The sequence below is a fragment of the Ammospiza caudacuta genome, chromosome 3, assembly GCF_027887145.1.
Source record: "Ammospiza caudacuta isolate bAmmCau1 chromosome 3, bAmmCau1.pri, whole genome shotgun sequence".
Lineage (NCBI taxonomy): Eukaryota > Metazoa > Chordata > Aves > Passeriformes > Passerellidae > Ammospiza > Ammospiza caudacuta.
This window is the reverse complement of record NC_080595.1, coordinates 117,054,600-117,080,384: the sequence shown is the minus strand read 5'-3', so window position 1 is coordinate 117,080,384 and position 25,785 is coordinate 117,054,600. Positions and strand designations below refer to the sequence as shown.

Below are 25,785 nucleotides of genomic sequence, written 5' to 3'. Positions count from 1 at the left end.
TCCCCAAAAATCCCACAAAAATTCCCCAAAAATCCCACAAAAAAAATACCACAAAAATTCCCCAAAAATCCCACCAAAAATCCCACAAAAATTCCCAAAAATCCCACAAAAAATCCCACAAAAATTCCCCAAAAATCCCACAAAAAATCCCTCAAGAATTCCCCAAAAATCCCACAAGAATTCCTCAAAAATCCCTCAAAAATTCCCCAAAAATCCCACAAAAATTCCCCAAAAATCCCCCAAAAATTCCTCAAAAATCCCACAAAAAATCCCACAAAAATTCCCTAAAAATCCCACAAAAAAATCCCACAAAAATTCCCCAAAAATCCCACAAAAATTCCCCAAAAATCCCACAAAAATTCCCAAAAATCCCACAAAAAATCCCCCAAAAATTCCCCAAAAATCCCACAAAAAATCCCACAAAAATTCCCCCAAATCCCCCAAGAATTCCCCAAAAATCCCACAAAAATTCCCCAAAATTCAGCGATTCTGGGGCCATTTTGAAGCTTTTATTGGGATTTTTTTGGGATTTTTTTTGGTTTTTAGGGGGAATTTGAAGCTGTTTGGGGTTTTTGGGGGGAATTTTTGGGATTTTTTTGGGTTTTTTTTGTTTTTTTCACATTTGGGGTTTGTGCTTGGGGTCACTTTCCTGTTTTTTCCCACATTTATTTCTTACATTTCCCACCTTTATTTCCCATAATAATTTCCCTTTTTTGTTGTGTTTTATTTCCTGTGTATTCCCCATTTCCCAGATTTCTTTCCCCCATTTATTCTCCATTTTTCCTCCATTTATTCCCCATTTTTCCCCCATTAATTCTCCATTTCCCCCCCATTTATTCTCCATTTTCCCCCATTTATTCTCCATTTTTCCCCCATTTATTCCCCTGCTTCTCCCCCATTCATTCTCTATTTTCCCCCATTTATTCCCCTGGTTTTCCCATGTTTATTCTCTTTTTTTCCCCCATTTATTCTCCATTTTTCCTCCATTTATTCCCCATTTTTCCCCCATTTATTCCCATTTTTCCCCCATTTATTCTCTATTTTCCCCATTTATTCCCAATTTTCCCCCATTTATTCTCTATTTTTCCTCCATTTATTCTCTATTTTCCCCCATTTACTCCCCTGCTTTTCCCCCGTTTATTCCCCTGCTTTTCCCCCATTTATTCTAATTTTTTCCCAATTTATTCTCCATTTTTCCCCTATTTATTCTCTATTTTTCCCCCATTTATTCACATTTTTTCTCCCATTTATTCCCCTGGTTTTCCCCCATTTATTCTCCATTTATTCTCCATTTTCCCCCATTTAGTCCCCATTTTTCCCCCATTTATTCTCTATTTTCCCCCATTTATTCCCCATTTTTCCCCAGTTTATTTTCTATTTTTCCCCAATTTATTCCCCTGGCTTTCCCCCATTTGTTCTCTATTTTCCCCCATTTATTCTCCATTTTCCCCCCATTTATTCTCTATTTTCCCCCATTTATTCCCATTTTTCCCCCATTTCTTCTCCATTTTCCCCCCATTTATTCTCTATTTTCCCCCATTTATTCTCCATTTTTCCCCCATTTATTCTCCATTTTCCACCATTTATTCCCCATTTTCCCCCATTTATTCTCCATTTTTCCCCCATTTATTCTCTATTTTCCCTCATTTATTCCCCTTGTTTTCCCCCATTTATTCCCATTTTCCCCCATTTATTCCCCTGCTTTTCCCTCATTTATTCTCCATTTTCCCCCATTTATTCTCTATTTTCCCCCCATTTATTCCCATTTTCCCCCATTTATTCTCTATTTTTCCCCCATTTATTCTCTATTTTCCCCCATTTATTCCCCATTTTTCCCCAGTTTATTTTCTATTTTTCCCCAATTTATTCCCCTGGCTTTCCCCCATTTGTTCTCTATTTTCCCCCATTTATTCCCCATTTTTCCCCCATTTATTCTCTATTTTTCCCCCATTTATTCCCCATTTTTCCCCAGTTTATTTTCTATTTTCCCCCATTTATTCCCCTGGTTTCCCCCATTAATTCCCATTTCCCCCCATTAATTCCCATTTCCCCATTAATTCCCATTTTCTCCCATTTATTCTCTGTTTTCTCCCATTTATTCTCCATTTTTCCCCCATTTATTTTCTATTTTTCCCCCATTTATTCTCCACTTTCCCCCATTTATTCTCTATTTTCCCCCCATTTTTCCCCCATTTGTTCTCTATTTTCTCCCCATTTATTCTCTATTTTTCCCCCATTTATTCCCCTGGTTTTCCCCCATTTATTCTCTATTTTCCCCCCATTTATTCCCAATTTTCCCCCATTTATTCCCCTGCGTTTCCCCCATTTAATCTCTATTTTTCCCCCATTTTTTCTCTATTTTTCCCAATTTATTCCCCATTTTCCCCCATTTAATCCCCTTTTTCCCCCCATTTATTCCCCATTTTTCCCCCATTTATTCCCCGTTTATTCCCCTGCCTTTCCCTCATTTATTCTCTATTTTCCCCCTATTTATTCTCTATTTTTCCCCCATTTTTCCCCCATTTATTCCCCTGCCTTTCCCTCATTTATTCTCTATTTCCCCCCATTTATTCTCTATTTTCCCCCCATTTATTCCCCATTTTTCCCCAATTTATTCCCCTGCTTTTCCCCCATTTATTCTCTATTTTCCCCAATTTATTCCCCTGGTTTTCCCCCATTTATTCCCCATTTATTCTCTATTTTTCCCCCAGTTTTCCCCCATTTATTCTCTATTTCCCCCCATTTATTCTCCATTTCCCCCCATTTATTCCCCATTTATTCTCTATTTCTCCCCCATTTTCCCCCATTTATTCTCTATTTTTCCCCCATTTATTGTCCATTTATTCCCATTTTTCCCCCATTTATTCCCCATTTTTTCCCCATTTATTCCCCATTTATTCTCCATTTTTCCCCCATTTATTCTGTATTTCTCCCCCATTTTTCCCCCATTTATTCTGTATTTTTTTCCCCATTTATTCTGTATTTTTCCCCCATTTATTCTGTATTTTTGCCCCATTTATTCTGTATTTTTCCCCCATTTATTCTGTATTTTTCCCCCATTTATTCTGTATTTTTCCCCCATGTATTCTGTATTTTTCCCCCATTTATTCTGTATTTTTCCCCCATTTATTCCCCATTTTTCCCCCATGTATTCTGTATTTTTCCCCCATTTATTCCCCATTTTCCCCCATTTTTTCTGTATTTTTCCCCCATGTATTCTGTATTTTTCCCCCATTTATTCTGTATTTTTCCCCCATTTATTCCCCATTTTTCCCCCATTTATTCTGTATTTTTCCCCCATTTATTCTGTATTTTTCCCCCATTTATTCCCCATTTTTCCCCCATTTATTCTGTATTTTTCCCCCATTTATTCTGTATTTTCCCCCATTTATTCTGTATTTTTCCCCCATTTATTCCCCATTTTTCCCCCATTTATTCTGTATTTTTCCCCCATTTATTCTCTATTTTTCCCCCATTTATTCTCTATTTCTCCCCCATTTTTCCCCCATTTATTCTGTATTTTTCCCCCATGTATTCCCCATCTTTCCCCCATTTATTCTGTATTTTTCCCCCATTTATTCCCCATTTTTCCCCCATTTATTCCCCATTTTTCCCCCATGTATTCTGTATTTTTCCCCCATGTATTCTGTATTTTTCCCCCATTTATTCCCCATTTTTCCCCCATTTATTCTGTATTTTTCCCCCATTTATTCTCTATTTTTCCCCCATTTATTCTCTATTTTCCCCCATGTATTCTGTATTTTTCCCCCATGTATTCTGTATTTTTCCCCCATTTATTCTCTATTTTTCCCCCATTTATTCTGTATTTTTTCTCCATGTATTCTGTATTTTTCCCCCATTTATTCTCTATTTCTCCCCCATTTTTCCCCCATGTATTCTGTATTTTTCCCCCATTTATTCTGTATTTTTCCCCCATGTATTCTGTATTTTTCCCCCATTTATTCTGTATTTTCCCCCATTTATTCCCCATTTTTCCCCCATTTATTCTGTATTTTTCCCCCATTTATTCTGTATTTCCCCCCATTTATTCTGTATTTTCCCCCCATTTATTCCCCATTTTCCCCATGTATTCTGTATTTTCCCCCATGTATTCTGTATTTTTCCCCCATTTATTCCCCATTTTCCCCCATGTATTCTGTATTTTTCCCCCATGTATTCTGTATTTTCCCCCATGTATTCTGTATTTTCCCCCATGTATTCTGTATTTTCCCCCCATTTATTCTGTATTTTTCCCCCATGTATTCTGTATTTTCCCCATTAATTCTGTATTTTCCTCCCATGTATTCTGTATTTCCCCATTTCCCGTCCCGCAGGTGCTGGAGGCTCGGCAGCGCTCGGCTCCGTTCCTGCTGCCCGAGGAGGCGCTGGGGGACAGCCCCGGGTGAGAGCAACCCCCGATTGCCAAAGGATTCCCGGGAAAAACACAAACCCCCAAAACAACCCCAAATCCCAAAGGAAAACACCAAATCCCCCCAAAAAACCAAAACCCCAAAGGAAAAACACCAAATCGCAAAGGGAACACTCCAAAATCCCAAAGGAAAAAACCCCAAATTCCAAAGGGAAAACCCCAAATCCCGAAAAAACCCCAAAATCTAAAAGGAAAAACACCAAATCCCAAAGGAAAAACCCTAAATCCCCCCAAAAAACCCAAATCCCACAAAAAAACCCAAAATCCCAAAGGAAAAACCCCCAATAAAAAACCCCAAATCCCAGAGGAAAAACCCCAAATCCCAAAGAAATAACCCCAAAATCCTAAAGGAAAAACCCCAAAATCCCCCCAAAAACCCCAAATCCCAAAGGAAAAACCCCAAAATCCCAAAGGAAAAACCCCTAATTAAAAAAACAAAACAAAACAAAAAAGAAACAAAAAAAACCCAAAAACCAAAAAACAAAACAAAAAAAACCAAAAAAAAAAAAAAAAAAAACAAAAAAAAAAAAAACAAAAAAAAAAATCCCAAAGGAAAATCCCAAATCTCTGGAAAAACCCCAAATCCCAAAGGAAAAACCCAAAATGCCAAAAAAAACCCCCAAAATCCTAAAGGAAAAACGCCAAAATCCCCCAAAAAACCCCAAAATCCAAAAGGAAAAATCCCCAAATCTCAGAAAAAAAACCAAAAATCCCAAAGGAAAAACCCCAAATCCCAAAGGAAAAACCCAAATCTCATAAAAAAACCCAAATCCCAAAGGAAAAACCCCAAATCCCAAAAAAACCCCAAAAATCCCAAAGGAAAAACCCCAAATCTCAGAAAAAATCCAAAAATCCCAAAGGAAAAACCGAAATCCCAAAGGAAAAACCCCAAAATCCCCCAAAAAACCCCAAATCCCAAAGGAAAAACCCCAAAATCCCCCAAAAATCCCCAAATCCCAAAGGAAAATCCCCAAATCCCAAATAAACCCCAAAATCCCAAAGGAAAAACCCCAAATCCCCAAAAAACCCCAAAAATCCCAAAGGAAAAACCCCAAAATCCCCCAAAAAAACCCCAAAAATCCCAAAGGGAAACCCCAAAATCCTAAAGGAAAAACCCCAAATCCCAAAGGAAAAACCCCAAAATTCCCCCAAAAAACCCCAAAATCCCAAAGGAAAAACCCCCAAATCTCAGAAAAAATCCAAAAATCCCAAAGGAAAAACCCCAAATCCCAAAGGAAAAACCCAAATCTCAGAAAAAAACCCCAAAATCCCAAAGGAAAAACCCCAAAATCCCCCAAAAACCCCAAATCCCAAAGGAAAAACCCCAAAAAACCCCAAATCCCCCAAAAAACCCCAAATCCCAAAGGAAAAACCCCAAAATCCCAAAGGAAAAACCCCAAAATCCCCCAAAAACCCCAAATCCCAAAGGAAAAACCCCAAAAATCCTAAAGGAAAAACCCCAAAATCCCAAAGGAAAAACCCCCAAATCCCAAAAAAACCCCAAAAATCCCAAAGGAAAAACCCCCAAATCTCAGAAAAAAATCCAAAAATCCCAAAGGAAAAACCCCAAATCCCAAAAAAAACCCAAAAATCCCAAAGGAAAAACCGAAATCCCAAAGGAAAAACCCCAAAATCCCCCAAAAAACCCCAAATCCCAAAGGAAAAACCCCAAAATCCCCCAAAAATCCCCAAATCCCAAAGGAAAATCCCCAAATCCCAAATAAACCCCAAAATCCCAAAGGAAAAACCCCAAATCCCCAAAAAACCCCAAAAATCCCAAAGGAAAAACCCCAAAATCCCCCAAAAAAACCCCAAAAATCCCAAAGGGAAACCCCAAAATCCTAAAGGAAAAACCCCAAATCCCAAAGGAAAAACCCCAAAATTCCCCCAAAAAACCCCAAAATCCCAAAGGAAAAACCCCCAAATCTCAGAAAAAATCCAAAAATCCCAAAGGAAAAACCCCAAAATCCCAAAGGAAAAACCCAAATCTCAGAAAAAAACCCCAAAATCCCAAAGGAAAAACCCCAAAATCCCCCAAAAACCCCAAATCCCAAAGGAAAAAACCCAAAAAACCCCAAAAAACCCCAAATCCCCCAAAAAACCCAAAATCCCAAAGGAAAAACCCCAAAAAACCCCAAATCCCCCAAAAAACCCCAAATCCCAAAGGAAAAACCCCAAAATCCCCCAAAAAACCCCAAATCCCCCAAAAAACCCAAATCTCAGAAAAAAACCCCAAAATCCCAAAGGAAAAACCCCAAAATCCCAAAGGAAAAACCCCCAAATCCCCCAAAAAACCCCAAATCCCCCAAAAAACCCAAATCTCAGAAAAAAACCCCAAAATCCCAAAGGAAAAACCCCCAAATCCCCCAAAAAACCCCAAAATCCCAAAGGAAAAACCCCAAAATCCCAAAGGAAAAACCCCCAAATCCCCCAAAAAACCCCAAAATCCCAAAGGAAAAACCCCAAAATCCCAAAGGAAAAACCCCCAAATCCCCCAAAAAACCCCAAAATCCCAAAGGAAAAAACCCAAATCCCAGAGGAAAAACCCAAATCTCATAAAAAAACCCAAATCCCAAAGGAAAAAACCCCAGAATCCCAAAGGAAAATCCCCAAATCCCAAAGGAAAAACCCCAAATCCTGAGTTTCCCTCCCTTTTCCCCCATTTTCTCCCACTTTTCCCCATTTCCCCATTTATCTCCACTTCCCCATTTTCTCTCTCTTTTTCCAATTTCTCCCCATTTTTCCCCATTTTCACGGTTTTTCTCCGTTTCCCCGTTTTTTCCCCTTTCCCTCCATTTTTTCCTCTTTTTCCCCAATATTTCTCCATTTTCTCCCAATTTCTCAGGTTTTTCCCTATTTACTCTTTCCCTTCCCAGTGCTCCCAGCTTTGCTCCTGGTTTTCCCCATTTTAACCCCATTTTAACCCCATTTTAACCCCTTTTTTCTCAATTTTAACCCTTTTTTTCCTCAATTTTAACCCAATTTTAACTCCTTTTTTCTCCATTTTAACCCCATTTAAACCCCTGTTTTCCCATTTTCCCCCCATTTTAACCCCATTACCCCCCATTTTAATCCCTTTTTTTCCCAATTTAACTCAAATTTTCCCAGTTGTTCCTCATTTTTCCCCAGTTTTCCCAGTTTTTCCTCGTTTTTCCCCATTTTTCCCCATTTTCCCCATTTTAACCCCATTTTTTCCCATTTTTCTGATTTTTTGCCCCATTTTCCCCTCAGGCTCCCCTCCGGGTCACGGCTCCCTCCCTGGGCCCAGAGTTTTGGTTCTGCCAGAGCCGCAGCATTTCCCGCATTTTAACCCCATTTTAACCCCATTTTTCCCCATTTTAACCCCATTTTTCCCCATTTTAAATCCATTTTTCCCCATTTTCCCCATTTTTTCCCCATATTTCCCCATTTTTCTGATTTTTTGCCCCATTTTCCCCTCAGGCTCCCCCCTGCCGGCTCCATCCCATGCCTGGGCCCGGAGTTTTGGTTCTCGCAGGGCCGCAGCATTTTCCCCATTTTTACCCCATTTTAAACCCATTTTAACCCCATTTTTCCTCATTTTAACCGCATTTTTCCCCATTTTCCCCATTTTTTCCCCATTTTTCCCGTTTTTCTGATTTTTTTCCCCATTTTCCCCTCAGGCTCCCCCCTGCCGGCTCCATCCCGTCCCTGGGCCCGGAGTTTTGATTCTCCCAGAGCCGCAGCATTTTCCCCATTTTAACCCCATTTTATTCCCATTTTCCCCATTTTAACCCCATTTTTCCCCATTTTAACCCCATTTTTCCCCATTTTAAATCCATTTTTCCCCATTTTCCCCATTTTTTCCCCATATTTCCCCAGTTTTCTGATTTTTTGCCCCATTTTCCCCTCAGGCTCCCCCCTGCAGGCTCCATCCCGTTGCTGGGCCCAGAGTTTTGGTTCTCGCAGGGCCGCAGCATTTTCCCCATTTTTACCCCATTTTAACCCCTTTTTTTTCCCCATTTTTCCTCATTTTAACCACATTTTTCCCCATTTTCCCCATTTTAACCCCATTTTTTCCCGTTTTTCTGATTTTTTGCCCCATTTTCCCCTCAGGCTCCCCTCCGGGTCACGGCTCCCTCCCAGGGCCCAGAGTTTTGATTCTCCCAGAGCCGCAGCATTTTCCCCATTTTAACCCCATTTTAACCCCATTTTTCCCCATTTTAACCCCATTTCCCCCCATTTTAAATCCATTTTTCCCCATTTTCCCCATTTTAACCCCATTTTTTCCCGTTTTTCTGATTTTTTGCCCCATTTTCCCCTCAGGCTCCCCTCCGGGTCACGGCTCCCTCCCTGGGCCCAGAGTTTTGATTTTCCCAGAGCCGCAGCATTTTCCCCATTTTAACCCCATTTTAACCCCATTTTTCCCCATTTTAACCCCATTTTTCCCCATTTTAAATCCATTTTTCCCCATTTTCCCCATTTTTTCCCCATATTTCCCCATTTTTCTGATTTTTTGCCCCATTTTCCCCTCAGGCTCCCCCCTGCAGGCTCCATCCCGTTGCTGGGCCCAGAGTTTTGGTTCTCGCAGGGCTGCAGCATTTTCCCCATTTTTACCCCATTTTAACCCCATTTTAACCCCATTTTTCCTCATTTTAACCACATTTTTCCCCATTTTCCCCATTTTTTCCCCATTTTTCCCGTTTTTCTGATTTTTTGAGCCATTTTCCCCTCAGGCTCCCCCCTGCCGGCTCCATCCCGTTCCTGGGCCCGGAGTTTTGATTCTCCCAGAGCCGCAGCATTTTCCCCATTTCAACCCCATTTTATTCCCATTTTCCCCATTTTAACCCCATTTTCCCCCATTTTAACCCCATTTTTCCCCATTTTAACCCCATTTTTCCCCATTTTAACCCCATTTTCCCCGTTTTTCTGATTTTTTTCCCCATTTTCCCCTCAGGCTGCCCCCCGCGGGCTCCATCCCATTCCTGGGCCCGGAGTTATGGTTCTCGCAGTGCCGCAGCATTTTCCCCATTTTAACCCCATTTTAACCCCATTTAACCCCATTTTAACCCCATTTTTCCCCATTTTAACCCAATTTTTCCCCATTTTCCCCCATATTTCCCCGTTTTTCTGATTTTTTGCTGCATTTTCCCCTCAGGCTCCCCCCTGCCGGCTCCATCCCGTGCCTGGGCCCCGAGATTTGGTTCTCGCAGGGCCGCAGCATTTTCCCCATTTTAACCCCATTTTGACCCCATTTTAACCCCCTTTTTCCCCATTTTAACCCCGTATTTCCTGTTTTTCTGATTTTTTGCCCCATTTTCCCCTCAGGCTCCCCCCTGCCGGCTCCATCCCGTGCCTGGGCCCGGAGTTTTGATTCTCGCAGGGCCGCAGCATTTTCCCCATTTTAACCCCATTTCAACCCCATTTTAACCCCATTTTTCCCCATTTTAACCCCATTTTTTCCTTTTTTAACCCCATATTTCCCCATTTTTCTGATTTTTTGCCCCATTTTCCCCTCAGTCTGCCCCCCGCGGGCTCCATCCCGTCGCTGGGCGCGGAGTTTTGGTTCTCGCAGGGCCGCAGCATTTTCCCCATTTTAACCCCATTTAACCCCATTTTAACCCCATTTTTCCCCATTTTAACCCCATTTTTCCCCCATTTTAACCCCATATTTCCCCGTTTTTCTGATTTTTTGCCCCATTTTCCCCTCAGGCTCCCCCCTGCCGGCTCCATCCCGTGCCTGGGCCCGGAGGATTGGTTCTCGCAGGGCCGCAGCATTTTCCCCATTTTAACCCCATTTTAACCCCATTTTCCCCATTTTAACCCCATTTTCCCCCATTTTGACCCCATTTTAACCCCATTTTTCCCCATTTTAACCCCATTTTTCCCATTTTTCTGATTTTTTGGCCCATTTTCCCCTCAGGCACCCCCCTGCCGGCTCCATCCCGTTCCTGGGCGCGGTGTTTTGGTTCTCCCAGAGCCGCAGCATTTTCCCCATTTTAGCCCCATTTTTCCCCCATTTTTCCCCCATTTTTCCCCATTTTAACCCCATTTTTCCCCATTTTTCCCGTTTTTCTGATTTTTTTCCCCATTTTCTCCTCAGGCTGCCCCCCGCAGGCTCCATCCCGTCGCTGGTCCCGGAGGTTTGGTTTTCGCAGGGCCGCAGCTTTTTCCCCATTTTCCCCCATTTTAACCCCATTTTTCCCCATTTTTCCCCATTTTAACCCCATTTTTTCCCGTTTTTCTGATTTTTTGCCCTGTTTTCCCCTCAGGCTGCCCCCCACGGGCTCCATCCCGTCGCTGGGCCCGGAGGTTTGGTTTTCGCAGGGCCGCAGCATTTTCCCCATTTTAACCCCATTTTAACCCAATTTTCCCCCATTTTAACCCCCTTTTTCCCCATTTTAACCCCATTTTTCCCGTTATTCTGATTTTTTGCCCCGTTTTCCCCTCAGGCTGCCCCCCGCGGGCTCCATCCCGTCCCTGGGCCTAGAGGTTTGGTTCTCGCAGGTCCGCAGCATTTTCCCCATTTTAACCCCAATTTAACCCCATTTTTCCCCATTTTAACCCCATATTTCCCATTTTTCTGATTTTTTGCCCCATTTTCTCCTCAGGCTGCCTCCCGCGGGCTCCATCCCGTCGCTGGGCCCGGAGTTTTGATTCTCCCAGAGCCGCATCATTTTCCCCATTTTAACCCCATTTTCCCCATTTTAACCCCATTTCCCCCCCCTTTTTCGCCATTATTTCCCCATATTTCCCCGTTTTTCTGATTTTTTGCCCCATTTTCCCCTCAGGCTCCCCCCTGCCGGCTCCATCCCGTACCTGGGCCCGGAGTTTTGGTTCTCGCAGGGCCGCAGCATTTTCCCCATTTTAACCCCATTTCAACCCCATTTTAACCCCCTTTTTTCCCATTTTAACCCCATTTTTCCGGTTTTTCTGATTTTTTGCCCGTTTTCCCCTCAAGCTGCCCCCCGCGGGCTCGATGCCGTCGCTGGTCCCGAAGGTTTGGTTCTCGCAGGGCCGCAGCATTTTCCCCATTTTAACCCCATTTTAACCCCAATTTTCCCCATTTTAACCCCATTTCCCCCCATTTTTCCCCATTTTTCCCCATTTTAACCCCATATTTCCCCATTTTTCTGATTTTTTGCCCCATTTTCACCTCAGGCTCCCTCCTGCCGGCTCCATCCCGTTCCTGGGCCCGGAGTTTTGGTTCTCGCAGGGCCGCAGCATTTTCCCCATTTTTACCCCATTTTAACCCCTTTTTTTTCCCCATTTTTCCTCATTTTAACCACATTTTTCCCCATTTTCCCCATTTTAACCCCATTTTTCCCGTTTTTCTGATTTTTTGCCCCATTTTCCCCTCAGGCTGCCCCCTGCCGGCTCCATCCCGTTCCTGGGCCCGGAGTTTTGATTCTCCCAGAGCCGCAGCATTTTCCCCATTTTAACCCCATTTTATTCCCATTTTCCCCATCTTAACCCCATTTTCCCCCATTTTAACCCCATTTTTTCCATTTTAACCCCATATTTCTCCATTTTCCCCCATATTTCCCCATTTTTCTGATTTTTTGAGCCATTTTCCCCTCAGTCTGCCCCCCGCGGGCTCCATCCCGTTGCTGGGCCCCGAGTTTTGGTTTTCGCAGGGCCGCAGCATTTTCCCCATTTTAACCCCACTTCAACCCCATTTTTCCCCCATTTTTCCCCATTTTAACCCCATTTTTTCCCGTTTTTCTGATTTTTTGCCCGTTTTCCCCTCAAGCTGCCCCCAGCCGGCTCCATCCCTTCGCTGGGCGCGGAGATTTGGTTCTCGCAGGGCCGCAGCATTTTCCCCATTTTAACCCCGTTTTCCCCCATTTTCCCTCATTTTCCCCATTTTCCCCCATTTTAACCCCATATTTCCCATTTTTCTGATTTTTTGCCCCGTTTTCCCCTCAGGCTGCCCCCTGCAGGCTCCATCCCGTCGCTGGGCCCCGAGTTTTGGTTTTCGCAGGGCCGCAGCTTTTTCCCCATTTTAACTCCATTTTAACCCCATTTTCCCCCATTTTCCCCCATTTTAACCCCATTTTTTCCCGTTTTTCTGATTTTTTGCCCGTTTTCCCCTCAGGCTGCCCCCCACAGGCTCCATCCCGTCTCTGGGCGCGGAGGTTTGGTTCTCGCAGGGCCGCAGCATTTTCCCCATTTTAACCCCATTTTAACCCCATTTTTCCCCATTTTAACCCCATTTTCCCCCGTTTTTCCCCCATTTTTCCCCATTTTAACCCCATATTTCCCCGTTTTTCTGATTTTTTGCCCCATTTTCCCCTCAGGCTCCCCCCTGCCGGCTCCATCCTGTGCCTGGGCCCGGAGTTTTGGTTCTCGCAGGGCCGCAGCATTTTCCCCATTTCAACCCCATTTCAACCCCATTTTTCCCCATTTTCCCCCATTTCCCCCATTTTTCCCCATTTTTCCCCCATTTTTTCCCGTTTTTCTGATTTTTTGCCCCATTTTCCCCTCAGGCTGCCCCCCGCGGGCTCGATGCCGTCGCTGGGCGCGGAGTTTTGGTTCTTGCAGGGCCGCAGCATTTTCCCCATTTTAACCCCATTGTAACCCCAATTTAACTGAATTTTTTCCATTTTTTCCTCATTTTCCCCATTTTAACCCCATTTTAACCGCATTTTTCCGCTTTTTAACCCCATTTTTTCCCGTTTTTCTGATTTTTTGCCCCGTTTTCCCCTCAGGCTCCCCCCTGCCGTCTCCATCCCGTCGCTGGGCCCGGAGGTTTGGTTCTCGCAGTGCCGCAGCATTTTCCCCATTTTAACCCCATTTTAACCCCATTTAACCAGAATTTAACCCCATTTTTCCCCATTTTAACCCCATTTTCCCCGTTTTTCTGATTTTTTGCCCCATTTTCCCCTCAGGCTCCCCCCTGCCGGCTCCATCCCGTCCCTGGGCCCGGAGTTTTGATTCTCCCAGAGCCGCAGCATTTTCCCCATTTTAACCCCATTTAACCCCATTTTAACCCCATTTTAACCCCATTTTTCCCCATTTTAACCCCATTTTTCCCCCATTTTAACCCCATATTTCCCCGTTTTTCTGATTTTTTGCCCCATTTTCCCCTCAGGCTCCCCCCTGCAGGCTCCATCCCGTCACTGGGCCCGGAGGTTTGGTTCTCGCAGGGCCGCAGCATTTTCCCCATTTTAACCCCATTTTAACCCCATTTTCCCCATTTTAACCCCATTTTCCCCCATTTTAACCCCATTTTTTCCATTTTAACCCCATTTTCCCCCATTTTAACCCAATTTTTTCCCGTTTTTCTGATTTTTAGCCCCGTTTTCCCCTCAGGCTGCCCCCTGCAGGCTCCATCCCCTCTCCGGGCCCGGAGTTTTGGTTCTCGCAGGGCCACAGCATTTTCCCCATTTTAACCCCATTTTAACCCCATTTTTCCCCATTTTACCCCATTTTAACCCCATTTTTTCCCGTTTTTCTGATTTTTTGCCCGTTTTCCCCTCAGGCTGCCCCCTGCCGGCTCGATGCCGTCGCTGGGCGCGGAGTTTTGGTTCTCGCAGGGCCGCAGCATTTTCTCCATTTTCTCCATTTTCCCCCATTTCCACCATTTTTTCCTTTTTTAACCCCATATTTCCCCATTTTTCTGATTTTTTGCCCCATTTTCACCTCAGGCTGCCCCCTGCCGGCTCCATCCCGTCCCTGGGCCCAGAGTTTTGATTCTCGCAGGGCCGCAGCATTTTCCCCATTTTAACCCCATTTTATTCCCATTTTCCCCATCTTAACCCCATTTTCCCCCATTTTAACCCCATTTTTTCCATTTTAACCCCATATTTCTCCATTTTCCCCCATATTTCCCCATTTTTCTGATTTTTTGAGCCATTTTCCCCTCAGTCTGCCCCCCGCGGGCTCCATCCCGTTGCTGGGCCCCGAGTTTTGGTTTTCGCAGGGCCGCAGCATTTTCCCCATTTTAACCCCACTTCAACCCCATTTTTCCCCCATTTTTCCCCATTTTAACCCCATTTTTTCCCGTTTTTCTGATTTTTTGCCCGTTTTCCCCTCAAGCTGCCCCCAGCCGGCTCCATCCCTTCGCTGGGCGCGGAGATTTGGTTCTCGCAGGGCCGCAGCATTTTCCCCATTTTAACCCCGTTTTCCCCCATTTTCCCTCATTTTCCCCATTTTCCCCCATTTTAACCCCATATTTCCCATTTTTCTGATTTTTTGCCCCGTTTTCCCCTCAGGCTGCCCCCTGCAGGCTCCATCCCGTCGCTGGGCCCCGAGTTTTGGTTTTCGCAGGGCCGCAGCTTTTTCCCCATTTTAACTCCATTTTAACCCCATTTTCCCCCATTTTCCCCCATTTTAACCCCATTTTTTCCCGTTTTTCTGATTTTTTGCCCGTTTTCCCCTCAGGCTGCCCCCCACAGGCTCCATCCCGTCTCTGGGCGCGGAGGTTTGGTTCTCGCAGGGCCGCAGCATTTTCCCCATTTTAACCCCATTTTAACCCCATTTTTCCCCATTTTAACCCCATTTTCCCCCGTTTTTCCCCCATTTTTCCCCATTTTAACCCCATATTTCCCCGTTTTTCTGATTTTTTGCCCCATTTTCCCCTCAGGCTCCCCCCTGCCGGCTCCATCCTGTGCCTGGGCCCGGAGTTTTGGTTCTCGCAGGGCCGCAGCATTTTCCCCATTTCAACCCCATTTCAACCCCATTTTTCCCCATTTTCCCCCATTTCCCCCATTTTTCCCCATTTTTCCCCCATTTTTTCCCGTTTTTCTGATTTTTTGCCCCATTTTCCCCTCAGGCTGCCCCCCGCGGGCTCGATGCCGTCGCTGGGCGCGGAGTTTTGGTTCTTGCAGGGCCGCAGCATTTTCCCCATTTTAACCCCATTGTAACCCCAATTTAACTGAATTTTTTCCATTTTTTCCTCATTTTCCCCATTTTAACCCCATTTTAACCCCATTTTTCCGCTTTTTAACCCCATTTTTTCCCGTTTTTCTGATTTTTTGCCCCGTTTTCCCCTCAGGCTCCCCCCTGCCGTCTCCATCCCGTTCCTGGGCCCGGAGTTTTGGTTCTCGCAGGGCCGCAGCATTTTCCCCATTTTAACCCCATTTTTCCCCCATTTTTCCCCGTTTTAACCCCATTTTCCCCCATTTTTCCCCCATTTTTCCCCATTTTAACCCCATATTTCCCCGTTTTTCTGATTTTTTGCCCCATTTTCCCCTCAGGCTCCCCCCTGCCGGCTCCATCCCGTGCCTGGGCCCGGAGTTTTGGTTCTCGCAGGGCCACAGCATTTTCCCCATTTCAACCCCATTTCAACCCCATTTTTCCCCATTTTCCCCCATTTCCCCCATTTTTTCCTTTTTTAACCCCATATTTCCCCATTTTTCTGATTTTTTTCCCCATTTTCCCCTCAGGCTGCCCCCTGCCGGCTCCATCCCGTTCCTGGGCCCGGAGTTTTGATTCTCCCAGAGCCGCAGCATTTTCCCCATTTTAACCCCATTTTATTCCCATTTTCCCCATTGTAACCCCATTTTCCCCCATTTTAACCCCATTTTTTCCATTTTAACCCCATTTTCCCCCATTTCAACCCAATTTTTTCCCGTTTTTCTGATTTTTAGCCCCGTTTTCCCCTCAGGCTGCCCCCTGCAGGCTCCATCCCCTCTCCGGGCCCGGAGTTTTGGTTCTCGCAGGGCCGCAGCATTTTCCCCATTTTAACCCCATTTTAATCCCATTTAACCCCATTTTAACCCCATTTTTCCCCATTTTAACCCCATTTTTCCCCATTTTAACCCCATTTTCCCCGTTTTTCTGATTTTTTGCCCCATTTTCCCCTCAGGCTCCCCCCTGCCGGCTCCATCCCGTGCCTGGGCCTGGAGGTTTGGTTCTCGCAGGGCCGCAGCATTTTACCCATTTTAACCCCATTTTAACCCCATTTTCCCCATTTTAACCCCATTTTCCCCCATTTTAACCCTATTTTAACCCCATTTTTCCCCATTTTAACCCCATTTTTCCCATTTTTCTGATTTTTTGCCCCATTTTCCCCTCAGGCTCCCCCCTGCAGGCTCCATCCCGTGCCTGGGCCCGGAGTTTTGGTTTTCCCAGAGCCGCAGCATTTTCCCCATTTTAGCCCCATTTTAACCCCATTTTTCCCCATTTTAACCCCATTTTTCCCCATTTTAACCCCATTTTCCCCGTTTTTCTGATTTTTTTCCCCATTTTCCCCTCAGGCTGCCCCCTGCCGGCTCCATCCCGTTCCTGGGCCCGGAGTTTTGATTCTTCCAGAGCCGCAGCATTTTCCCCATTTTAACCCCATTTTATTCCCATTTTCCCCATTGTAACCCCATTTTCCCCCATTTTAACCCGATTTTTTCCATTTTAACCCCATTTTTCCCCATTTTAACCCCATTTTTCCCCATTTTAACCCCATATTTCCCCGTTTTTCTGATTTTTTGCCCCATTTTCCCCTCAGGCTCCCCCCTGCCGGCTCCATCCCGTCCCTGGGCCTAGAGTTTCGATTCTCCCAGAGCCGCAGCATTTTCCCCATTTTAACCCCATTTTATTCCCATTTTCCCCATTTTAACCCCATTTTCCCCCATTTTAACCCCATTTTTTGCATTTTAACCCCATGTTTTTCCATTTTCCCCCATATTTCCCCATTTTTCTGATTTTTTGAGCCATTTTCCCCTCAGTCTGCCCCCCGCGGGCTCCATCCCGTTGCTGGGCCCCGAGTTTTGGTTCTCGCAGGGCCACAGCATTTTCCCCATTTCAACCCCATTTCAACCCCATTTTTCCCCATTTTCCCCCATTTCCCCCATTTTTTCCTTTTTTAACCCCATATTTCCCCATTTTTCTGATTTTTTTCCCCATTTTCCCCTCAGGCTGCCCCCTGCTGGCTCCATCCCATTCCTGGGCCCGGAGTTTTGATTCTCCCAGAGCCGCAGCATTTTCCCCATTTTAACCCCATTTTATTCCCATTTTCCCCATTGTAACCCCATTTTCCCCCATTTTAACCCCATTTTTTCCATTTTAACCCCATTTTCCCCCATTTCAACCCAATTTTTTCCCGTTTTTCTGATTTTTAGCCCCGTTTTCCCCTCAGGCTGCCCCCTGCTGGCTCCATCCCCTCTCCGGGCCCGGAGTTTTGGTTCTCGCAGGGCCGCAGCATTTTCCCCATTTTAACCCCATTTTAACCCCATTTTTCCCCATTTTCCCCCATTTTAACCCCATTTTTTCCCGTTTTTCTGATTTTTTGCCCGTTTTCCCCTCAGGCTGCCCCCCGCGGGCTCGATGCCGTCGCTGGGCCCGGAGGTTTGGTTTTCGCAGGGCCGCAGCATTTTCCCCATTTTAACCCCATTTTAACCCCATTTTTCCCCATTTTCCCCCATTTTAACCCCATTTTTCCCGTTTTTCTGATTTTTTGCCCGTTTTCCCCTCAGGCTGCCCCCTGCCGGCTCCATCCCGTTCCTGGGCCTGGAGTTTTGATTCTCCCAGAGCCGCAGCATTTTCCCCATTTTAACCCCATTTTATTCCCATTTTCCCCATTGTAACCCCATTTTCCCCCATTTTAACCCCATTTTTTCCATTTTAACCCCATTTTCCCCCATTTTAACCCCATTTTTTCCCGTTTTTCTGATTTTTAGCCCCGTTTTCCCCTCAGGCTGCCCCCTGCAGGCTCCATCCCCTCTCCGGGCCCGGAGTTTTGGTTCTCGCAGGGCCACAGCATTTTCCCCATTTTAACCCCATTTTAACCCCATTTTTCCCCATTTTCCCCCATTTTAACCCCATTTTTTCCCGTTTTTCTGATTTTTTGCCCGTTTTCCCCTCCGGCTGCCCCCTGCCGGCTCGATGCCGTCGCTGGGCGCGGAGTTTTGGTTCTCGCAGGGCCGCAGCATTTTCCCCATTTTTACCCCATTTTCCCCCATTTCCCCCATTTTTTCCTTTTTTAACCCCATATTTCCCCATTTTTCTGATTTTTTGCCCCATTTTCACCTCAGGCTGCCCCCTGCCGGCTCCATCCCGTCCCTGGGCCCAGAGTTTTGATTCTCCCAGAGCCGCAGCATTTTCCCCATTTTAACCCCATTTTATTCCCATTTTCCCCATTTTAACCCCATTTTCCCCCATTTTAACCCCATTTTTTCCATTTTAACCCCATATTTCCCCATTTTCCCCCATATTTCCCCATTTTTCTGATTTTTTGAGCCATTTTCCCCTCAGTCTGCCCCCCGCAGGCTCCATCCCGTTGCTGGGCCCCGAGTTTTGGTTTTCGCAGGGCCGCAGCATTTTCCCCATTTTAACCCCATTTCAACCCCATTTTAACCCCATTTTTCCCCATTTTAACCCCATTTTTTCCCGTTTTTCTGATTTTTTGCCCGTTTTCCCCTCAAGCTGCCCCCTGCCGGCTCCATCCCTTCGCTGGGCCCGGAGATTTGGTTCTCGTAGGGCCGCAGCATTTTCCCCATTTTAACCCCGTTTTCCCCCATTTTCCCTCATTTTCCCCATTTTTCTCCATTTTAACCCCATATTTCCCGGTTTTCTGATTTTTTGCCCGTTTTCCCCTCAGGCTGCCCCCCGCAGGCTCGATGCCGTCACTGGGCGTGGAGGTTTGGTTCTCGCAGGGTCGCAGCATTTTCCCCATTTTAACCCCATTTTAACCCCATTTTCCCCATTTTAACCCCATTTTAACCCCAATTTAACCCCATTTTCCCCCATTTAACCCCATTTTTCCCCATTTTAACCCCATTTTTTCCCGTTTTTCTGTTTTTTTGCCCCGTTTTCCCCTCAGGCTGCCCCCCGCGGGCTCCATCCCCTCTCCGGGCCCGGAGTTTTGGTTCTCGCAGGGCCGCAGCATTTTCCCCATTTCAACCCCATTTCAACCCCATTTTTCCCCATTTTCCCCCATTTTCCCCCATTTTCCCCCATTTTTCCCCTTTTTAACCCCATATTTCCCCATTTTTCTGATTTTTTGCCCCATTTTCCCCTCAGGCTGCCCCCCGCAGGCTCCATCCCGTCGCTGGGCCCCGAGTTTTGGTTCTCGCAGGGCCGCAGCATTTTCCCCATTTTAACCCCATTTTATCCCCATTTTAACCCCATTTTCCCCATTTTAACCCCATTTTTGCCCATTTTTCTGATTTTTTGCCCGTTTTCCCCTCAGGCTGCCCCCCGCGGGCTCCATCCCGTCCCTGGGCCCAGAGGTTTGGTTCTCTCAGTCGCGGATCATTGAGGCGCTGGCCGCGGCCCCGGGGGGCTCCTTCAGCGCCGAGCGCCTCAGCGCCAAGTTCTGCCCCCAGAGCGGAGGTGAGATGAAAATTCTGGAAATTTCTGGGAATTCTGGGCGTTCTGGAACTTTCTGGGGAGATCTGGGGGGTTGGGATTTTTTTGGAGATTTTTTGGGGATTTTTTCATGATTTTTTGGGAATTTTTGGGGATTTTTTCATGGTTTTTTAGGTTTTTTTTCGGGGTTTTTTTGGGGTTTTTCATTATTTTTGGGGACATTTTTTTAGGATTTTTTATGGTTTTTTGGGGGGGATTTCAAAGGATTTTTTATGGATTTTTTGGGGATTTTTTGGGAATTTTTTGGGAGGATTTTGGGGATTTTTCAGGCGTGGTTTAGGATTTCAGGCTTTGCTCACAGGCACGTTCTGTCCCCAGAGCGGAGCTGAGGCGAAAATTCTGGAAATTTCTGGGAATTCTGGGCGTTCTGGAACTTTCTGGGGAGATCTGGGGGGTTGGGATTTTTTTGCAGATTTTTTGGGGATTTTTTCATGATTTTTTGGGGATTTTTTCATGGTTTTTTAGGGGTTTTTTCGGGGGTTTTTGGGGATTTTTCATTATTTTTGGGGACATTTTTTTAGGATTTTTTATGTTTTTTTGAGAGGATTACAAAGTATTTTTTATGGATTTTTTGGGGATTTTTTGGGAATTTTTTTGAGGATTTTGGGGGTTTTTCAGGCGTGGTTTAGGATTTCTGGCTTTGCTCACAGGCACGTTCTGTCCCCAGAGCGGAGCTGAGGCAAAAATTCTGGAAATTTCTGGGAATTCTGGGGGTTCTGGAACTTTCTGGGTAGATCTGGGGGGTTTGGGATTTTTTTGGAATTTTTGGGTTTTTTTTCATGATTTTTTTGGTTTTTTTTCATGATTTTTGGGGAATTTTTTGGGATTTTTCATTATTTTTGGGGACATTTTTTTTAGGATTTTTTATGTTTTTTTGAGAGGATTACAAAGTATTTTTTATGGATTTTTTGGGGGATTTTTTGGGATTTTTTTTTTGAGGATTTTGGGGGTTTTTCAGGCGTGGTTTAGGATTTCAGGCTTTGCTCACAGGCACGTTCTGTCCCCAGAGCGGAGCTGAGGCGAAAATTCTGGAAATTTCCGGGCATTCTGGGGCTTCTGGAACTTTCTGGGGACATCTGGGGGGTTGGGATTTTTTTGGAGATTTTTTGGGGATTTTTTCATGATTTTTTGGGAATTTTTGGGGATTTTTTCATGGTTTTTTAGGGTTTTTTTCGGGGTTTTTTGGGGATTTTTCATTATTTTTGGGGACATTTTTTTTAGGATTTTTTATGTTTTTTTGAGAGGATTACAAAGTATTTTTTATGGATTTTTTGGGGGATTTTTTGGGAATTTTTTGGGAGGATTTTGGGGGTTTTTCAGGCGTGGTTTAGGATTTCAGGCTTTGCTCACAGGCACGTTCTGTCCCCAGAGCGGAGCTGAGGCGAAAATTCTGGAAATTTCCGGGCATTCTGGGGGTTCTGGAACTTTCTGGGGAGATCTGGGGGGTTGGGATTTTTTTTTTTAATTTTTGGTGTTTTTTTCATGATTTTTTGGCAATTTTTTGGGATTTTTGGGGAATTTTTTGGGATTTTTTGGGGATTTTTTCATTATTTTTGTGGGGACATTTTTTTAGGATTTTTTATGGTTTTTTGGGGGGGATTTCAAAGGATTTTTTATGGATTTTTTCATGATTTTTTGGGAATTTTTGGGGTTTTTTTCATGTTTTTCAGGTTTTTTTCGGGGTTTTTTGGGGGATTTTTTCATTATTTTTGGGGACATTTTTTTAGGATTTTTTTAGGATTTTTAATGGTTTTTTGGGGGGGGGGGATTTCAAAGTATTTTTAATGGATTTTTTGGGGATTTTTTGGGAAATTTTTTTGGAGGATTTTGGGGGATTTTTTCATGATTTTCTGCCTCCCTGAGAATTCGGCTCTTTTGGGGGTGAATTTGGGAATTTTTTATGGGGAATTTTGGGGTTTTTTTGTGCTAAATTCAGATTTTTTCAGGATTTTTCCTTCCCATTCCAAACCCCGAATTCCCAGCTGGATTTTTTGGGATTTCTGTTGCATTTGGGGCATTTTTCACCTTTGGCGGGGGGAAATTTGGGGTTTTTCATGAGGAAATTTTGGGTTTTTTTTTCCAATTTGAGGACTTTTTCCTTTTTCTTCTTTTAAAATTCAGGATTTTTTTCTTTTTTTTCCAGAGAATTTTTTCCTTTTTTTGGCGTGCTGCCTTTTTTGAAATTCAGTCCTCAGTCCTTTAGTCCTAAATTCAGATTTTTTCCAGGTTTTTCCTTCCCGCCCCAAATCTCAAATCCCAGCTGGATTTTTTGGGATTTCTGTTGGGTTTGGGGCATTTTTCACCTTTGGGGGGGGGGAAATTTGGGGTTTTTTGTCAGGAAATTTTGGGGTTTTTTTGTGCTAAATTCAGATTTTTTTGGGATTTTTCCTTCCCGCCCCAAATCCTGAATTCTTGGCTGGATTTTTTGGGATTTCTGTTGCATTTGGGGCATTTTTTGCCTCTGGGGGGGAAATTTGGGGTTTTTGTGAGGAAATTTTGGGGTTTTTTTGTGCTAAATTCAGATTTTTTCGGGATTTTTCCTTCCCAGCCCAAATCCTGAATTCCCAGCTGGATTTTTTGGGATTTCTCTTGCATTTGGGGCATTTTTCACCTTTGGGGGGGGTGAAATTCGGGTTTTTATTGTGAGGAAATTTTGGGGGTTTTTTGTGCTAAATTCAGATTTTTTCAGGATTTTTGCTTCCCAACCCAAACCCCAAATTGCTGGAAGGATTTTTTGGGATTTCTGTTGGGTTTGGGGCATTTTTCACCTTTGGGGGGGGGGAAATTTAGGGTTTTTGGTGAGGAAATTTTGGGGTTTTTTGGTGCTAAATTCAGATTTTTTCAGGATTTTTCCTTCCCATTCCAAACCCCGAATTCCCAGCTGGATTTTTTGGGATTTCTGTTGCATTTGGGGCATTTTTCACCTTTGGCGGGGGGAAATTTGGGGTTTTTCATGAGGAAATTTTGGGGTTTTTTTTCCAATTTGAGGACTTTTTCCTTTTTCTTCTTTTAAAATTCAGGATTTTTTTCTTTTTTTTCCAGAGAATTTTTTTCCTTTTTTTGAAATTCAGTCCTCAGTCCTTTAGTCCTAAATTCAGATTTTTTTTAGGATTTTTCCTTCCCGTCCCAGCTCTCAAATCCCAGCTGGATTTTTTTGGGTTTTCTGTTGGATTTGGGGCATTTTTTACCCCCCGACCCCCAAATTTGGGGTTTTGCAGAGGAGGAGTTTTCTTGGTTTTTTAATGGGTTTTTGGGGAATTTTGTGGGAATTTTGGGGTTTTTTTGTGGAGAATTTTTTGGGTTTTTTGGGGAATTTGCCAGGAATTATTTTAATTTTTGGGGATTTTTTTTGTTGGTTTTTTTTGTTTTGTTTTTTGGTTTTTTATTGGGTTTTTGGGGAATTTTGTGGGAATTTTGGGGTTTTTTTTGTGGAGAATTTCTTGGGTTTTTTGGGGAATCTGGCAGGAATTATTTTAATTTTTGGGGGGTTTTTTTGTTGGTTTTTTTTTGGTTTTTTTTGTTTTTTAATGGGTTTTTGGGGAATTTTGAGGGAATTCTTGGGGTTTTTTTTGTGGAGAATTATTTTGGGTTTTTTGGGGAATCTGGCAGGAATTATTTTAATTTTTGGGGGGTTTTTTTGTTGTTTTTTTTTTTTGTTTTTTTTTTGTTTTTTAATGGGTTTTTGGGGAATTTTGAGGGAATTTTTGGGTTTTTTTTTGTGGAGAATTTTTTTGGGTTTTTTGGGGAATTTTGCAGGAATTATTTTAATTTTTGGGGATTTTTTTTGTTGTTGTTTTTTGGTTTTTTAATGGGTTTTTGGGGACATTTTGGGGAATTTTTGGGGATTTTTTTTTGGAGAATTTTTTTGGGTTTTTTAGAGAATCTGGCAGGAAATATTTTAATTTTTGGGGTTTTTTTTTGTTTTTTTGTTTTGTTTGGTTTTTTGGTTTTTTAATGGGTTTTTGGGGAATTTTGTGGGAATTTTTGGGGTTTTTTTGTGGAGAATTTTTTTGGGTTTTTTGGGGAATCTGGCAGGAATTATTTTAATTTTTGGGGGGTTTTTTTGTTGGTTTTTTTTTTGTTTTTTTTTTTGTTTTTTAATGGGTTTTTGGGGAATTTTGAGGGAATTTTTGGGTTTTTTTTTTGTGGAGAATTTTTTTGGGTTTTTTGGGGAATTTTGCAGGAATTATTTTAATTTTTGGGGTTTTTTTTTTTGTTGTTGTTTTTTGGTTTTTTAATGGGTTTTTGGGGACATTTTGGGGAATTTTTGGGGATTTTTTTTGGAGAATTTTTTGGGGTTTTTTAGAGAATCTGGCAGGAAATATTTTAATTTTTGGGGTTTTTTTTGGTTTTTTTTTGTTTTGTTTTGTTTTTTGGTTTTTTAATGGGTTTTTGGGGAATTTTGTGGGAATTTTTGGGGTTTTTTTGTGGAGAATTTTTTTGGGTTTTTTGGGGAATCTGGCAGGAATTATTTTAATTTTTGGGGGTTTTTTTGTTTTTTTGTTTTTTGTTTTTTTTTTTGTTTTTTAATGGATTTTTGGGGAATTTTGGAGTTTTTTTGTGGAAAATTTTTTTGGGTTTTTTGGGGAATCTGGCAGGAATTTTAATTTTTTGGGGTTCTTTTAGTTGGTTTTTTTTTTTGTTTTTTGGTTTTTCAATGGGTTTTGGGGGAAATTTTGTGGGAACTTTGTGGGAATTTTGGGGTTTTTTTTTGTGGAGAATTTTTTTGGGACTTTTTGGGAAATTTGCCAGGAATTATTTTAATTTTTGGGGTTTTTTTGGGTTTTTTTTTGTTTTTTCAATGTGTTTTTGGGGGGATTTTTGGGCATTTAATTTTTTTTTTTTAATGGAGGAATTTATTTTATTTTTGGGGGATTTTTGAGGATTTGATTTGCGGATTTTGCAGAGGAGGATCGGCTGAGCAAGAGGAAAAGCATCGGCGAGACGATTTCCCTGCAGGTCGAGGTGGAGTCCAGGAACAGCCCCGAGAGGGAGCAGGTCTGGAATTATCACAAAATTCACCACATTTATCCAAATTCACCCAATTCCTGCCCTAAAATCAGAAATTCTGGGGTTGGGGGGGAAAAAAGCAAAAAAAAACCCGAAAAAACCAAAAGAAATATGAAAGAAACGTGAAAGAAACCAAAAAAATGGGGGGAAAAACAAGCCTTCAAAATAAAAATAAAAATAAAAATAAAAATAAATTTAAAATAAAAAACGCCAAAAAAAATCTCTGAAAAAAAATATTAAAATTAAAAAGGAAAAAAGGCACCAAAAAAGGCAAAAAATAATTTTAAAAAGAAAAATTTTAAAAATTTCTAATTTTAAAAAGAAAAAAAATATGAAAAGGCGCGGAAATTCTGTGAGAAAAGGTAAAAAAAGGACTCAATTTCAAAAAAGGAGAAAATTCTCTGGAAAAAAAGAAAAAAATCCTGAATTTTAAAAGAAGAAAAAGGGAAAAAATCCTCAAATTGGGAAAAGGAAAAAAGGCAGAAAACAAATTAAAAAAGAAAAAAATCCGAATTCCAGGAACAGCCCCGAGAGGGAGCAGGTCTGGAATTACCACAAAAACCCCAAATTTATCCAAATTCACCAAATTCCTGCCCTAAAATCAGAATTTTGAGGGGGGGGAGGAAAAACAAAAAAAAGGAAAAAAAAACTTTAAAAAAAGCAGAAATAAAGCAGCAAAAAAGAGAAAAAGCTCTCTCTAAAAAATCAGAAATTTAAAGAGAAAAAAACAAAAAAGAAAAAAGCCCCAAATTAAAAAAATACACCCCAGAAATTAATTAAAAAAAGAAAAAACAACCAAAAAAAGGCCCCAATAAAAATAAAAAAAGGCAAAAGACAAAAAAAAAAAACCCAAATGTCAAAAGCCAAAAGAGCAAAATCGCAAATTCCCAAAAATACCAAAAGAATTCTGAAAAATCTCTCAAGGATTCCCTGAAAAGTCCACCAAAAACCCAAAAAAATGCCCAAAAAATCCCTCCAAAACACCCCAAAAACACCCCAAAAACAAACCAAAAATCCCCCCCAAAAATCCCCAAAAATCCCCCAAAAATCCCACAGAAATCCAAAAAAATCCCAAAAAATCC

General features: G+C 42.9%; 1 protein-coding gene across 1 annotated transcript in view; it reads left to right on the top strand.

Annotated features, from left to right (window-relative positions):
- The window catches only part of EFR3B (EFR3 homolog B), a 129,356-nt gene that overhangs the window by 81,656 nt on the left and 21,915 nt on the right, over positions 1–25,785 (top strand). Inside the window, exons 17-19 of the mRNA XM_058801529.1 lie at positions 4,335–4,402; positions 19,515–19,657; positions 24,600–24,691. Coding sequence (XP_058657512.1) covers positions 4,335–4,402; positions 19,515–19,657; positions 24,600–24,691 — 303 coding nt within the window. The remainder of the gene's footprint in view (positions 1–4,334; positions 4,403–19,514; positions 19,658–24,599; positions 24,692–25,785) is intronic.